Source organism: Zonotrichia albicollis, chromosome 28, assembly GCF_047830755.1.
Source record: "Zonotrichia albicollis isolate bZonAlb1 chromosome 28, bZonAlb1.hap1, whole genome shotgun sequence".
Taxonomy (NCBI): Eukaryota; Metazoa; Chordata; class Aves; order Passeriformes; family Passerellidae; genus Zonotrichia; species Zonotrichia albicollis.
The window spans coordinates 5,501,987-5,515,360 of NC_133846.1; the positions used below are offsets into that span (position 1 = coordinate 5,501,987).

At 55.8% G+C, this 13,374-nt stretch overlaps 1 protein-coding gene across 2 annotated transcripts in view; it reads left to right on the forward strand.

Annotated features, from left to right (window-relative positions):
* Positions 1 to 13,374, forward strand: part of ITPR3 (inositol 1,4,5-trisphosphate receptor type 3) — a 41,968-nt gene that overhangs the window by 24,100 nt on the left and 4,494 nt on the right. For both annotated transcript variants that reach the window (XM_074528391.1, XM_074528392.1), the window contains 25 exons: positions 296 to 421; positions 549 to 671; positions 834 to 1,034; positions 1,417 to 1,668; positions 1,754 to 1,879; positions 2,144 to 2,269; positions 2,367 to 2,487; positions 3,145 to 3,329; positions 3,434 to 3,582; positions 3,886 to 3,994; positions 4,136 to 4,226; positions 4,428 to 4,597; positions 5,027 to 5,201; positions 5,906 to 6,090; positions 6,661 to 6,861; positions 7,152 to 7,262; positions 7,549 to 7,644; positions 7,852 to 7,953; positions 8,232 to 8,318; positions 8,897 to 9,007; positions 9,419 to 9,611; positions 10,382 to 10,507; positions 10,940 to 11,112; positions 12,197 to 12,361; positions 12,849 to 13,041. In XM_074528391.1, coding sequence (XP_074384492.1) covers positions 296 to 421; positions 549 to 671; positions 834 to 1,034; positions 1,417 to 1,668; positions 1,754 to 1,879; positions 2,144 to 2,269; positions 2,367 to 2,487; positions 3,145 to 3,329; positions 3,434 to 3,582; positions 3,886 to 3,994; positions 4,136 to 4,226; positions 4,428 to 4,597; positions 5,027 to 5,201; positions 5,906 to 6,090; positions 6,661 to 6,861; positions 7,152 to 7,262; positions 7,549 to 7,644; positions 7,852 to 7,953; positions 8,232 to 8,318; positions 8,897 to 9,007; positions 9,419 to 9,611; positions 10,382 to 10,507; positions 10,940 to 11,112; positions 12,197 to 12,361; positions 12,849 to 13,041 — 3,697 coding nt within the window. The remainder of the gene's footprint in view (positions 1 to 295; positions 422 to 548; positions 672 to 833; positions 1,035 to 1,416; positions 1,669 to 1,753; positions 1,880 to 2,143; positions 2,270 to 2,366; positions 2,488 to 3,144; positions 3,330 to 3,433; positions 3,583 to 3,885; positions 3,995 to 4,135; positions 4,227 to 4,427; positions 4,598 to 5,026; positions 5,202 to 5,905; positions 6,091 to 6,660; positions 6,862 to 7,151; positions 7,263 to 7,548; positions 7,645 to 7,851; positions 7,954 to 8,231; positions 8,319 to 8,896; positions 9,008 to 9,418; positions 9,612 to 10,381; positions 10,508 to 10,939; positions 11,113 to 12,196; positions 12,362 to 12,848; positions 13,042 to 13,374) is intronic.

Here is a 13,374-nt window from a genome sequence, read left to right on the forward strand (position 1 = left end):
ATTCCAAGTTCTGCTGTGCTTCAGTAGAAACAAGTCCAAGCCTGGCTTGCTCCTGCCAGCTCAGCACGGGGAAAAGCTGTCACATCCCTGCACTGGGGGGACTGGAGGGGACTGGGTGGGTGACAGCTATGAGGGCTGTGCATGGTACCGAGGAGGGGCTGAAATTTGTGAGCACAGCAGGGAACGCCCAGGATTACAGAGGGAACACGTGGAATGCAAACCAGCCCCAGTGCTGGTGGCCATCCTGAGGGGCTCCAGGCTCAGCCCCTGTCTGCTGTGGCCCCTCTGTCCCCAGATCCTGGAGAGACTCAACAAGATGTGCGGGGTGGGGGAGCAGGTGCGCAAGAAGCAGCAGCGCCTGCTGAAGAACATGGATGCCCACAAGGTGATGCTGGACCTGCTGCAGATCCCCTATGAGAAGGTGGGTGGACAGAAACCAACTGGTCCTGAGGCCCAGGGCAAAGGGGACACACGGGGACCTCCCTGAGTGGCCTCCTGCACTCCCATCCCTCTCAGTTCCGCGTGTTTCTCCTCTGTCCCCTCCTCAGGGGGATGCCAAGATGATGGAGATCCTCAAGTTCACCCACCAGTTTCTGCAGAAGTTTTGTGCTGGCAACCAGGAGAACCAGGCCCTGCTGCACAAACACCTCAACCTGTTCCTGACCCCAGGGGTAAGGAGAGGACACAGAGGGGCAGCAGCACAGGGAGGGAATTCAGCACCACTCCTGGGGCTGAGAGCACGGGATGGAAAAGCCAGGAGGAGACACCAGGCAGGATAGGACTTGGGGAGAGTTCCTGCAGCCCCCTGAGCTCACTCTGCCCTTTGTCCCCAGCTGCTGGAGGCAGAGACGATGCAGCACATCTTCCTCAACAACTACCAGCTGTGCTCGGAGATCAACGAGACGGTGCCGCAGCACTTCATCCACTGCGTGGCCACCCACGGCCGCCACGTGCAGTACCTCGACTTCCTGCACACCATCATCAAGGCCGAGGGCAAGTACGTCAAGAAGTGCCAGGACATGATCATGACTGAGGTGAGGACCTCTGCTGCGGGGCAGGAGTGGGGGGGAAGCAGGATAAAGCTCTTGGAACCTGCACTGTTGGCTGCTTCCTTGAGAAGAATCTTCCAGCCGTGCTGGATCCTCCCTGGAACCAGCCAGCCCCAGTGCTGGTGAACGTCTTGAGTAGCCATCAACCATCTCCAGGGGCTCAATGCAAGGTCCAAGAGTCGGTTTGGGAGTCCCACAATGTTTGATTGCACTGCAAATGCCTGATTTTATCTGTAAACACAAATCCCTGTCCCTTTTCTGGCCACTGCTGCTCATCCCTACTGCACAGGGGACACCATTGGCCTTGGAGGCTTCTGACCTTCCTTTTTCAGAGTGGTGACCACTGAGCACTGACCCTTCCCTGCAGCTCACCAATGCTGGGGACGACGTGGTGGTTTTCTACAACGACAAAGCTTCGCTGGCCACCCTGCTGGAGATGATGACAGCAGCCAGGGATGGGGTGGAGGAGAACAGCCCCCTGATGTACCACATCTCCCTGGTGGACCTGCTGGCTGCCTGTGCCGAGGGCAAGAACGTCTACACCGAGATCAAGTGCACGTCCCTGCTGCCCCTGGAGGACGTGGTGCGGGTGGTGACACACGAGGACTGCATCACAGAGGTACGGCGTGGCAGCCAGGAGGACGCTGGGCTCTGCACTGATTGTCCCCTGACGGTGTTCCTGCTCCTTTCCCCATCCCTGACAGGTGAAGATGGCCTATGTGAACTTTGTCAACCACTGCTATGTGGACACGGAAGTGGAGATGAAGGAGATCTACACCAGCAACCACATCTGGACCCTCTTCGAGAACTTCACCCTGGACATGGCCCAGGTGCGTGGGGAGGATTGGGTGGGAGGGACACAGCAGTGGTGGCTTGGATAGGGACAGGGTGGTGTCACCAAGGCTCCCTTCAAGTCTCCTGCAGGTCATGGATGCTTGTGGGACCTCATACAGCTGCCACACTTGGGGCTGGGGAGTGGTCAGGGCACAGGAGCTGTGTCACCAACCACGTCCCTCAGCTCAGTGTGGTCCCAGCAGCCTCTGGGCAGACAGGGGCTGGCCCTGGTGCCATCAGCGTCCTCCCTGTCCTGACAGATGTGCAAGAAGAGGGAGAAGCGCCTGCCTGATGCCACGCTGGAGAAGTACGTGCTGACGGTGGTGTTGGACACCATCAACGCGTTCTTCAGCTCGCCCTTCTCAGAGAACAGCACCTCACTGCAGGTGACACGGGTGGGCAGGGTGGCAGGGGAGGGCAGCACTCAGCCAAGCCCCCAAAACACGGTTTGGATGTGTGTGCTGACACCCCTGTCCCCTCCAGACCCACCAGACCATCGTGGTGCAACTCCTGCAGTCCACCATGAGGCTGCTGGAGTGTCCCTGGCTGCAGCAGCAGCACAAGAGCTCGGTGGAGTCCTGCATCCGCACGCTGGCCATGGTTGGTAAGGAGCCACTGCCGTGCCCAGGGCACAGGAGACAGGGCCACCCTGGGCCAGCAGCGAGCAGGACACCCTGTCCCTCCTGTGGGGGTGGCAGGACACCACGGTGAGGGGCTGCCAGCTGGGGATGGGGCCATTCAGCTCAGGGATGGGCTTTTGTTTGAGCTTCATCTCAGCACTTCCAGGATAATGTGAGGATAACCAGAGCCTGGGCTTGGCTGGGAGCTCCCTGGTGTGTCCCTGCCCGGACACAAAGCCAACATTGACAGTGGTTTTCCCTGGCCAGGACTTTGCCCTCGGTGTGCAGCTGCCTGACTCAGCCTGAGGGCTCTTAGCACTGAGTCACCGTGGAAAGGATTGCTGGTGGCTGGGCTCTGGGTGGGGATTTCCCTTTGGAATTCCAGGCAGGGTGCTTGCAGCCTCCCCACGCTGGGCTTTCCCAACCAAAACTGGGGCTGGGGCCAGTTTCCACCCTGTGAGGTGCAGTGGATGCTGGGACATGTGGGAACATTCCTCCATGCTGGCCTGGAGGAGTTTACTGGTGTATTTACCCCAAATCTCTGCTGCAAATGAGGTGAACACTGGTGAAGGGATGCCCAGACAGGGCGGTGGGACCCAGCTGGGTGGTGGCTGTGCCAACCCCACCCCTGTGTCCCTCAGCCAAGAGCCGCTCCATCGCTCTGCCCATGGATCTGGATGCCCACGTGAGCTCCCTGCTCAACAGCAGCTCCACCAGCACAGTGCAGAGGAACACCTCGAGCTACAAGGCAGCCACACGCTCCTTCCCCCGTGTGTCCACCACCCCCAACCAGTGGGACTACAAGAACATCATCGAGAAGCTGCAGGTACAGGGCAGGGCAGGGCGTGGCGGGGCTCAGGTGGGCGCTGGCATTGCAGGGTCCCTCTCCTGTGTGTCCCCTGGCTCTGAAGAGGCTGCTGTGGCTTGCAGGACATCATCAACGCCCTGGAGGATCGCCTGAAGCCGCTGGTGGAGGCTGAGCTGTCCGTGCTGGTGGATGTCCTGCACCGGCCGGAGCTGCTCTTCATGGAGGGGACAGAGGCGTTCCAGCGCTGCGAGAGCGGGGGGTTCCTGTCCAAGTGAGCCTGGCATGGGGGTCCTGGGGGTGCTGGGAAGGGTTTGGGACCCTCACCGTGGGTGCTGGAGGTGTTGGGAAGGGTCTGGGACCCTCACCATGGGTGCTGGGTAAGGGTTTGGGATCCTCACTATGGGTGCTGGGAAGGGTTTGGGACCCTCACCATGAGTGCTGGAGGTGTTGGGAAGGGTCTGGGACCCTCATCCTGGGCATCCCTGCATGCCTGCAGCTGGAGGGTGATGGAGGTGGCTCCCCCTGGGATGCCCAGGTCCCTCCCAGCTGTGTGACAATGGCTTTGCTGTGCCAGGCTGGTGCAGCACACCAAGGACCTCATGGAGACGGAGGAGAAGCTCTGCATCAAGGTGCTGAGGACGCTGCAGCAGATGCTGGTGAAGAGGAACAAGTATGGAGAGAGGGTGAGCTGCATGATGTGTGTCCATCCAGCCCCACTCCGAGGCTGGCAGAGCCCACCCTGAGCACCCAGGGGTGCTCGGCTGGTTCTGCCCTGGCCCCTGCCTTGGCATGGGGAAATTGGTGACGTTTGTTTGCCTTGGCAGGGCAACCTGCTGCGGAAAATGCTCATGAACAATTACCTGCAGAACAAGAGGTCCAGCTCCAAGGGGGAGATGGGGGATGCTGCAGGGGGAGGTGAGTGCCCCTCTCCTGCCCCTTCCCCTCAAATTCCCAGCTCCCAAACAGCGATGGGACCAGGTCTGGACTGGTTGCCAGCCCCACAGAGGAGCAGAGGAACTGGGGAGGTGAAGGGGTGGCACTGAGATGCCCTGGCAGTGGTGGGGCTGTGCTGGCTCCTGCTGCCGCAGCATCACATCCCCCTGTCTTCTGACACAGGCCAGGACCAGGACTGGTCGGCCATCGCTGCTGTCCAGTGCCGGCTGGACCGTGAAGGGGCCACCAAGCTGGTGGCTGACCTCATCATGAACACCAAGAACGAGAAGATCTTCCAGGAGAGCATCCTGCTGGCCATCCGCCTGCTGGATGGAGGCAACACCGAGATCCAGGTGCTGAGGGGGATTGGGCAGCCAGGGGTTGATGTGGGCAGGGTGAGAGTCCAGCGCTCAGTCATGGGCAGAGCAAACAAACGTCTTGTTTGTGCTGAAATCTGATGATTTGAGTTTCTCAGCTCCATGGCTGGATTGACAGGCTGTGGGAGGGGCAGGTGGTTCCAGGTGGTTTCTGGAGTTCTGCTGATGCCCTCTGCCGGAAATTCCTAAAATGGCTCAGGGCTGCAGTGCTGGTGGGGGACCTCCAGGATTATCCCAAACCCTTTGTCACAGGGAAGCTGCAAAATGGTGAAAAACCCAGTGGGGCTCCAGCAAAAAACAGGCTATGCTGGGCAAAGCCTGCAGTGCTGAGGCTGCTGCCCAGAGGGACAGGGAGGGACACTTTGGACATGGTGGTGGGGACTGAACTGAGTGTCCTTTCACCAGAAATCCTTTTACAACCTCATGACGAGTGACAAGAAGTCTGAGAAGTTCTTCAAGGTTCTGCACGACCGGATGAAGAAGGCGCAGCAGGAGACCAAGTCCACGGTGTCGGTGAACATGAGTGACATCGGGAACAAACCCCGAGAGGACAAGGACGAGCCAGACCCTGGCACCAAAGGTATGGGCAGTGTCCCCTTGTCCCCTCAGGAAGGGCAGCACTGGCTTGGGGACGATTCCTGAGGAGGGGACAATTCCTATGGTGGTGTTCACAGCGGTCTCAGGATGAGGGAAGAGATGAGAATGTTGACTCTTAAGTTTTAGAAGGTTTGATTTATTATTTTATTATATGTATTGCATTAAAACTATACTAAAAGAATAGAAGAAAGTCCATCCAGCACTGGCTTGGTGACAGGCTGAGCTGAGGAGGTGACAATTCCTATGGTGGCGTTCACAGGGGGAAGAGATGAGAATGTTGACTCTAAGTTCTGGGAGGCTTGATTTATTACTTTATGATATATATTATATTAAAACTAAATATATAAATATAGATATAAAATAATATAATAAATAATATATTAATATAATATATTATATTCACACTAAAAGAATAGAAGAAAGGGTTTCATCAGAAGGCTGGCTAAGAATAGAAAAAGAATGATAACAAAGGCTTGTGACTGACTGAGACAGCCTGGACAGCTGGACTGTGATTTGCCATTAATTAGAAACAACCACATGAGACCAATCCCAGATGCACCTGTAGCATTCCACAGCAGCAGATAACCATTGTTTACATTCTGTTCCTGAGGCCTCCCAGCTTCTCAGGAATAAAAATCCTAAGGAAAGGATTTTCCATAGACCATGTGTGTGCCATATTTCCTGCAGGACGAGGAGACCCCTTCCTGCTGCCTGGCACCCCCACAAGGTACCCGATGGCCGTGGGGTTCCGCAAGGGCCACGATCCCGGGGAGCAGGGCCAGAACAACGAGATGGGGGTGACAGTGCTGATCATGGAGCCCATCCTGCGCTTCCTGCAGCTGCTCTGCGAGAACCACAACCGGGACCTGCAGGTTGGTGCTGGGCTCTGGGCTTGGGGAAGGTTGGGTGTCACTATAAGACATGAAATAACACGATGTGGGCACGCTGCTGTTCTCAGGATAAAAGGGGAAGTTTATTTTCTGACTCCAGCATTTATATATTTCTAAAAGTGACTGTGGAGTGGAGGGTGACAGTGCCACCTCCCCAATGACACTGGACAAACCAACAGTCCCATCAAATTTTTCCTCCTCTGTAAAAGGATGCAAAGCGATAAGTTATTTACAGAAAGTGTGTGAGAAAGTTTGTTACAAGGATGTAAACATCAGAAGGCTTAGAGAATCTTAAAAATCAGGGTGACAGTTGGGATCTGCCCCAGTTTGGCCCCAAAATGCTGTGGCACCCAGCAGCTCTGTGCCTCAGTTTCCCCATGTGCAGTGCTCCATCCAGCTGGGGGCTGTGGGAGGAGTTCCTGGCAGGAGTGGCTGTGGGACTGAGGTCTGTAGGCTACAGGGGCAGTCCCAGCCCAAATGTCCCTCAAACTGCAGCTGGAGGGGTGTGGGGAGAGAGGGATGGGAACCCCATTGCTGGGCTCTGCTCCACAGAACTTCCTGCGGTGCCAGAACAACAAAACCAACTACAACCTGGTGTGTGAGACTCTGCAGTTCCTGGACATCATGTGTGGCAGCACCACGGGCGGGCTGGGGCTGCTGGGGCTCTACATCAACGAGTACAACGTGGCTCTCATCACCCAGACCCTGGAGACCCTGACCGAGTACTGCCAGGGGCCCTGCCACGAGAACCAGGTCTGGGGGGGCTTCCCCCAACCTCACACACACCAGGGGGATGTGGGGGAAGCAGGGACAGGTTTTGGGTTCAGAATGTGGGCAGCAGAGATCACAGGGTTCCTGCAAAAGTCACCAGCTGCTGCTTGGCTGCAAAATGGGGGGGAAATAAGGGGGGGGAAATAATTGAGTGGTGTGAATTGCAGGGAGAGGGGAGGTTTGGGGGCCCAGAGCTGCAGGCAGGGCAGAGTTTCAGACCAGAGCTGTGCTGGAGGGTGGAGTTGGGATAACACATTGCCTGATTCCCCCAGAGCTGCATCGTGACCCATGAGTCCAACGGGATCGACATCATCACTGCCCTGATCCTAAACGACATCAGCCCCCTCTGCAAGTACAGGATGGACCTGGTCCTGCAGCTGAAGGTGCACAGAGGCCTGGCTGGGGTGCTGGGGACATGTCCATGTGTCACTGCGTGTGTCACTGCGTGTGTCACTGCCAGGACTCACTGGCAGGGTCATAGGGTGTGCTGTGGGGTGGGGTTGTCACTGTAGAGGGGACCCTGCCTGTGTCAGACCCTTGGGCAGGGCTGGGGCATCTCCACCACGCTCAGATGCCCCTGGCACAAGGGAGTTGGATAATTCTGCCCACCCCAAAGCCCTGGGCAGTGGCAGGGCACAGCTCCCCTCACCAAGGGCTTCCCCTCACCAGGACAATGCCTCCAAGCTCCTGCTGGCCCTCATGGAGAGCAGGCACGACAGCGAGAACGCCGAGCGGATCCTCATCAGCCTCCGGCCCCAGGAACTGGTGAGGGAACTGGGAATGTCTGTCTGAGCCCCCAGCCCATGTCCTGGATCATGGTGCAGTTTCTGCCTCCCTTCTCCACAACCCACATCCTCTGCCCTGGGTCCTGCTGCAATCTGTGCCCCCGCTGCTGCTCCTCCTGCCCAAATCCTGGCTGCAGGGGGAAGCAGGGAGTGGGGAGGAGCTCAGTGCCCCTGTGCTGCCCTGCAGGTGGATGTGATTAAGAAGGCCTACCTGCAGGAGGAGGAGTGTGAGAACGCCGAGGTTTCCCCCCGGGAAGTTGGACACAACATTTATATCCTGGCGCTGCAGGTAGGGAGCTGTAAAAGCATCCTGCCAGGCTGTGCTCACAGGTTGCGCTTTTCCCTCCATAATTATGCACATTTTCCCTCCATAATTCTGCACATTTCCCTCCATAATTCTGCACATTTCCCTCCATAATTCTGCACATTTCCTGCAGGCAGATTGGCCTCCCTGTGGAGCCAAATGTGCCTTTGGCTGTGGGCAGCAGCCATGGCTTGCTGGCCATCCTGTGCCCCGTGTCCCCCTGCCGTGCTGTGCTCACTGTCACCACCCCTGTCCCCTCCCAGCTCTCCCGACACAACAAGTCTCTGCAGCAGCTCCTGAAGCCGGTGAAGCGAATCCAGGAGGAGGAGGAGGAGGGAATCTCATCCATGGTATGGAGAAGCACAGCCCCCACAATCCGCCCTGATCCGAGGCTGTAAAAAGCCTTTTCAGAGCCCACCTGGGTTTGTTGTTCAGGATTGGATGGATTTTGGTGTTCCACAGGGGATTAAAGAGGGAGAAACACTTAAATGCACTTTCAGCCAGAGGTAGGAGCCCAAAGGGGTGTGTGCCCTGCTGTGGGGTGACACAGGCTGGTGGCCCTGGGGGGGTCCTGCCCTTCCTCACTTCCCCATTTTCCTTCAGAAAGGAAGGGCTGAGTCCTTTGCTGCTGTTCCTTGCCCAGGTACCTCAGATCCCGACAAGATTCAGCAGGAATGTGATTTCCCCGGGGGTTTTGTGAGCACTGGTTTGTAATTTGTGGATTAGCAGCACTTGGATGTAATTATTGCAGGGAATCGATTGTCTGTCACCGCGGGGAGCACTCGCACCCCTCACTGGAAGCTTTAATTCATTTGCCTTTCCCTGAAATCCTCATCAGCTGTGGGAGATGTTGAGGCACGTTGTGGGAACAGTCGGATCCAGCTTCTGGCTGGATCCTCACCCTCTCCCTTCCCCTCTCCCCATCCAGCTCAGCCTTAACAACAAGCAGCTGTCGCAGATGCTGAAATCCACGGCCCCAGTGCAGGAGGAAGAGGAGGATCCACTGGCTTATTACGAGAAGCACACGTCCCAAATCGAGGCAAGACCTCCTGCCTGTTGGCTCTCCATGAATCCCACCTGGCTCCAGACGCCTCATGTCTGATTATTTTGCACCAGGAGCTGTCCCCTCTTCCCACCCCCATGCAGGAGCATTAGCCCCAGGAGCTGAGGGATGAGCAGCCGCTTTCTCAGGACCTTTCCCTTCTCTCCCAGCAGCAGTGGGATGCAGCTGATCCAGCAGCCTCATCCTTGGCATGGATCCCCCATTCCCACATTCCCACTTACCCCAGCCAGGGCTGCCTCTGCTCAGGGCACTTTGGAAGCTTTTAAATGAGGGGCTGACAATATTTGGACCCTGTGGAGCATGAGGGAGGAAGGGAAGGCACAGCTGGGTGTGGGAAGGAGGAAGAAACCCCAGCAGGGCAGGATCTGAGGGCTGTGCATCCTGCAGATCGTGCGGCTGGACCGGAGCATGGAGCAGATCATCTTCCCCGTGCCTGGGATCTGTGAGTTCCTCACCAAGGAGACCAAGTACAGGCTCTTCACCACCACGGAGCAGGACGAGCAGGGCAGCAAAGTCAGCGACTTCTTCGACCAGTCCTCCTTCCTGCACAACGAGATGGAGTGGCAGAAGAAGCTGCGCAGTAAGAGCAAGGCAGAGCCTCCCTCCCCTGGGCTGCCCCGCTGGGAATCCGGGGACATTCCTGCAGGGAAAGGGCTGGGAATGGCATGGCTGGGCTGCCTGGGCTCTGCAGGGCACCAAAAACATGGCACGGTGCAGGGAGTGAGGATTGAAATCCCAGCCATGGGCTCCTCTGTGCTCTCAGGTTTCTCCACAGCCTGAGGGGCACCTTGCTCACGTTCCCTGGGATTCCAGCTGAGGTGTTTGCCCTGGAAAGCCCTTTCAGTTGCCTTCTCCTAAGCCAGGGTCTTGCAGCTGCACATGGGAAATAAAACCTGTTTCTCTGCCCCCTGCAAACCTGCTCAGGGGCTTCCAGGGTGGAAATCCTGGCTGGAAATCCCAGGAACTGAGTAGAGGGTCACACTACGGATACTGGGGTGCAGCTGAGGAGTAGTGTGGGAGCTGTGAGGGAGGACAGAGCCAAGCTGATTCCAGGCTCTCAGAGCAGGTTTCCAGAGGGCTAGGAGACCAAGGAATATAAGCAGAGCCACTTGACAAGCAGGAATGTTTTCAAAACACTTCATGAATGGTTTGGAGAAGGTGGGAGGCTGGGTTGGTCTGGGGGCAGCAGCTGCAGAGCCCACAGGGGTCTGGGATGGCACAGAGGGTCTGGGATGGCACAGAGGGTCTGGGATGGCACAGACAGGGGCTCCAGGAGGGCCCAGGGGCTCCAGGAGGACCCGGTTGGCACGAGGCTGGCTGAGGTTTGTGTGTTGCCTCCTCTCCCCCCAGGCATGCCGCTGATGTACTGGTTCTCCCGCAGAATGACGCTCTGGGGAAGCATTTCCTTCAACCTGGCCGTCTTCATCAACATCATCATTGCTTTCTTCTACCCCTACGTGGAAGCCACTTCCATGGGTAAGTGCCCAGCGCCTGCTGCTCCTTGGAATGGAAGGAGCAGGTCCTTGGGCTGGATAAAGGCAAATCCTTGGGCTCCTACAACCCCAATCCTTTCTGCTGGATAAAGGATTAATCAGGATTTCAGTTTCCAGCCCTCCCACCCCTTCTCAGGGAAACCTCTCTTCTCCAGGGCTGCCCTTCCCCTGTTTGTACAATGTGGGGAGCAGTGATGGGATACATTGCTGTTGTCAGGCAAAGCCTCCATCACCTACAGTGGTTCTGATCTCTTGGATAAAAGATGTTAGAAAATGTATCAGCAGAAACCATCTGAACCAGCACAAACCCTGCAGTGCAGCACCATCATTTCTGATAAAGAGCTCGTTAGTGTGGCTGGACAGCCTGGCAGCAGCAGTGCCCCTGCCTTCAGCATCCATGTGTTCCTCTTGCCAGGAGTGCTGGATTCCCCACTGATCTCCCTGCTCTTCTGGATCCTGATCTGCTTCTCCATCATGGCCCTGTTCACCAAGCGCTACGGGGTGAGGCCGCTGCTGGTGGCCCTGATCCTGCGCTCCATCTACTACCTGGGCATCGGGCTCACCCTCAACATCCTGGGCGCTCTCAATGTGAGTTCTGCACCTGCTGGGGCATCAGAAGGCTGTCCTGCAATCCCAGAGCACAGAGCACTGTCCCACATTCCCAGAGCACAGCCAACTCCACTCCCTCCTATTCAGAGGATCATTAGCGGGACATCACGCCATGATCAATATGATCAAGTGAAGCCAATTTATTGCAAAAAGCCGTTTTTATACTATTCTCTATTTTTCACTCCTCAAGCTGATACATAATTGGTTAAATCCTTTTTACGCATGCATTTTAATATTTTGGTTAATTTTAGTTAGTCTTCATTCTTCATGCGTCTCACTGGGATTTTCTTGTCTGCCTTTGCATCCTGAATTGTGCTTTTGAGCGTGTTCTTCTCCTTTTGTGTCCTTCAAGGACATGGTGACCTTACTTTTCAGAGTTTAGTTAGTTGTTAATTGCTGCCCTGAGATGTGCAGGATGTCTCTGTTTCGGCCCGTGCATCCAAAGAACACGTCAGAGCTCTTCAGTTTTCGATCTTGAAGTTGTTTATTAATTCTTATCTATAAAATTTTCTTTCTGCCCAGCCGAGGTCTGCTCAGCAGGGCAGCCACAGGCACTCTGTGTTGTCCTTTTATACTACAAACTACATATAACATATTTACACTTAATTCCCAATACCTGTCACCTATGTTAGACAGTGCACTTCTACTCTAAACCAATCCCAAAGTGCCAACATCACTGCAGAAAATGGAGAACAAGAAGAAGAGGAAGAAAGGCTGGACACGCCCAAGTCCCTCCATCTTGTCCCCAAAACCCCCATTCCAAAAATCCTAAAATTGACCTTTTCACCCTGTGATAATTTTATTACTATACAATTTAAACTTCTGTGACTTTCAGGTCCTCACACAAAGCTGGTAACTTGCTCCAGGGGTCATAATCAAACCCACTGGTGTTCTGGGCTGCCTGCCAGGGTCTCTGAGCCCCCTGGCAACTCTGGACATCCAGAGGGATGCACTGACTTCCAACACTTACTCAGTCTCTATGAAGGCTGCTTTGTGCAAATGTTCCAATGTCCACTGTCCTGCAAAAACCTCTCAACACCCTCCTGTTTCTGGCTGTCCCCAGCTGACCAACAAGATCGTGTTCGTGGTGAGCTTCGTGGGCAACCGAGGCACCTTCATCCGTGGCTACAAGGCCATGATCATGGATGTGGAATTCCTCTACCACGTGGGCTACATCGTGACCAGTGTCCTGGGGCTCTTCGTGCACGAGCTCTTCTACAGCATCCTGGTATGATAAATCCAGGAGCCTGGGGGCACAGGCAGCCTGGCTGCTGCTTTCGGAGCTGGAAGGTTCCTGTGACACCTCCCAGGGGCTGATTGATAGCGGAGAGAACAATTCCCTGTGCTCTAATCTTTGCATGGGCTGAGCTTTCTGCCTCCTGACAGCATCTATTGCTGTCTCTCTCCTGGTCCTGGGCTGTATCTCTCCTTCTAATCTGCTGTGTGCTTTATCTGGGTCAGCTGGGAGGCAACGTGAGCTGCTGAGGGCAGAGCCAGGGTACATGTGGCCTATTCTTGGCTCTCCTGCTGTGAATAAGTCACTCCATTCTTCTCTGCTTCCCTTCAGTAAGCTGGGAAACTTAAAGGCTTTGTGAGAAAAGTTAGTCAAGGTCTGCTGAGCGATCCAAGATCTCAGGATAAAAGGGGATATAGATAGGCCAGGCATTATCAAGAGAAGCACCCCGCAGCATTTCTTTGCTCCTGGGTCCTTTCAGCTGTTTGACTTGATCTACCGTGAGGAGACCTTGTTTAATGTCATCAAAAGCGTGACACGGAACGGGCGCTCCATCCTGCTGACAGCCCTGCTGGCCCTCATCCTCGTCTACCTCTTCTCCATCGTGGGCTTCCTGTTCCTGAAGGATGACTTCATCCTCGAGGTGGACCGGCTGCCGGACAGCAAAGCCAAAGGTTGGGCAGTGCTGGGGCTCGTGGGGCACTGTGGGACCCTCCACGCACGTCTCGGGGTGTGCTGGGTGGGGTTTTACACTGGTTTGGGGGTCCCAGAGGGGACAGCTTTGTGCTTGTGCTGCACAGAGCAGGGTTTGGGGTCAGTGCTGGCAGAGAAGGGGGCACAGAGAAGGGTCAGCTCTGTGGGGTCTCAACTCTGAGGAAAAGCTTCAGGGCCTACAAAAAGCAGGAGGATATGAGGCAAGCTTTTCCCAGGAAGGTTGGCATCTTCCTAGGAGCCCATGGCAGTGGTTTGCTGGGGAGAGGTGCTGCTCTCAAAGGGCTGGGGTCTCT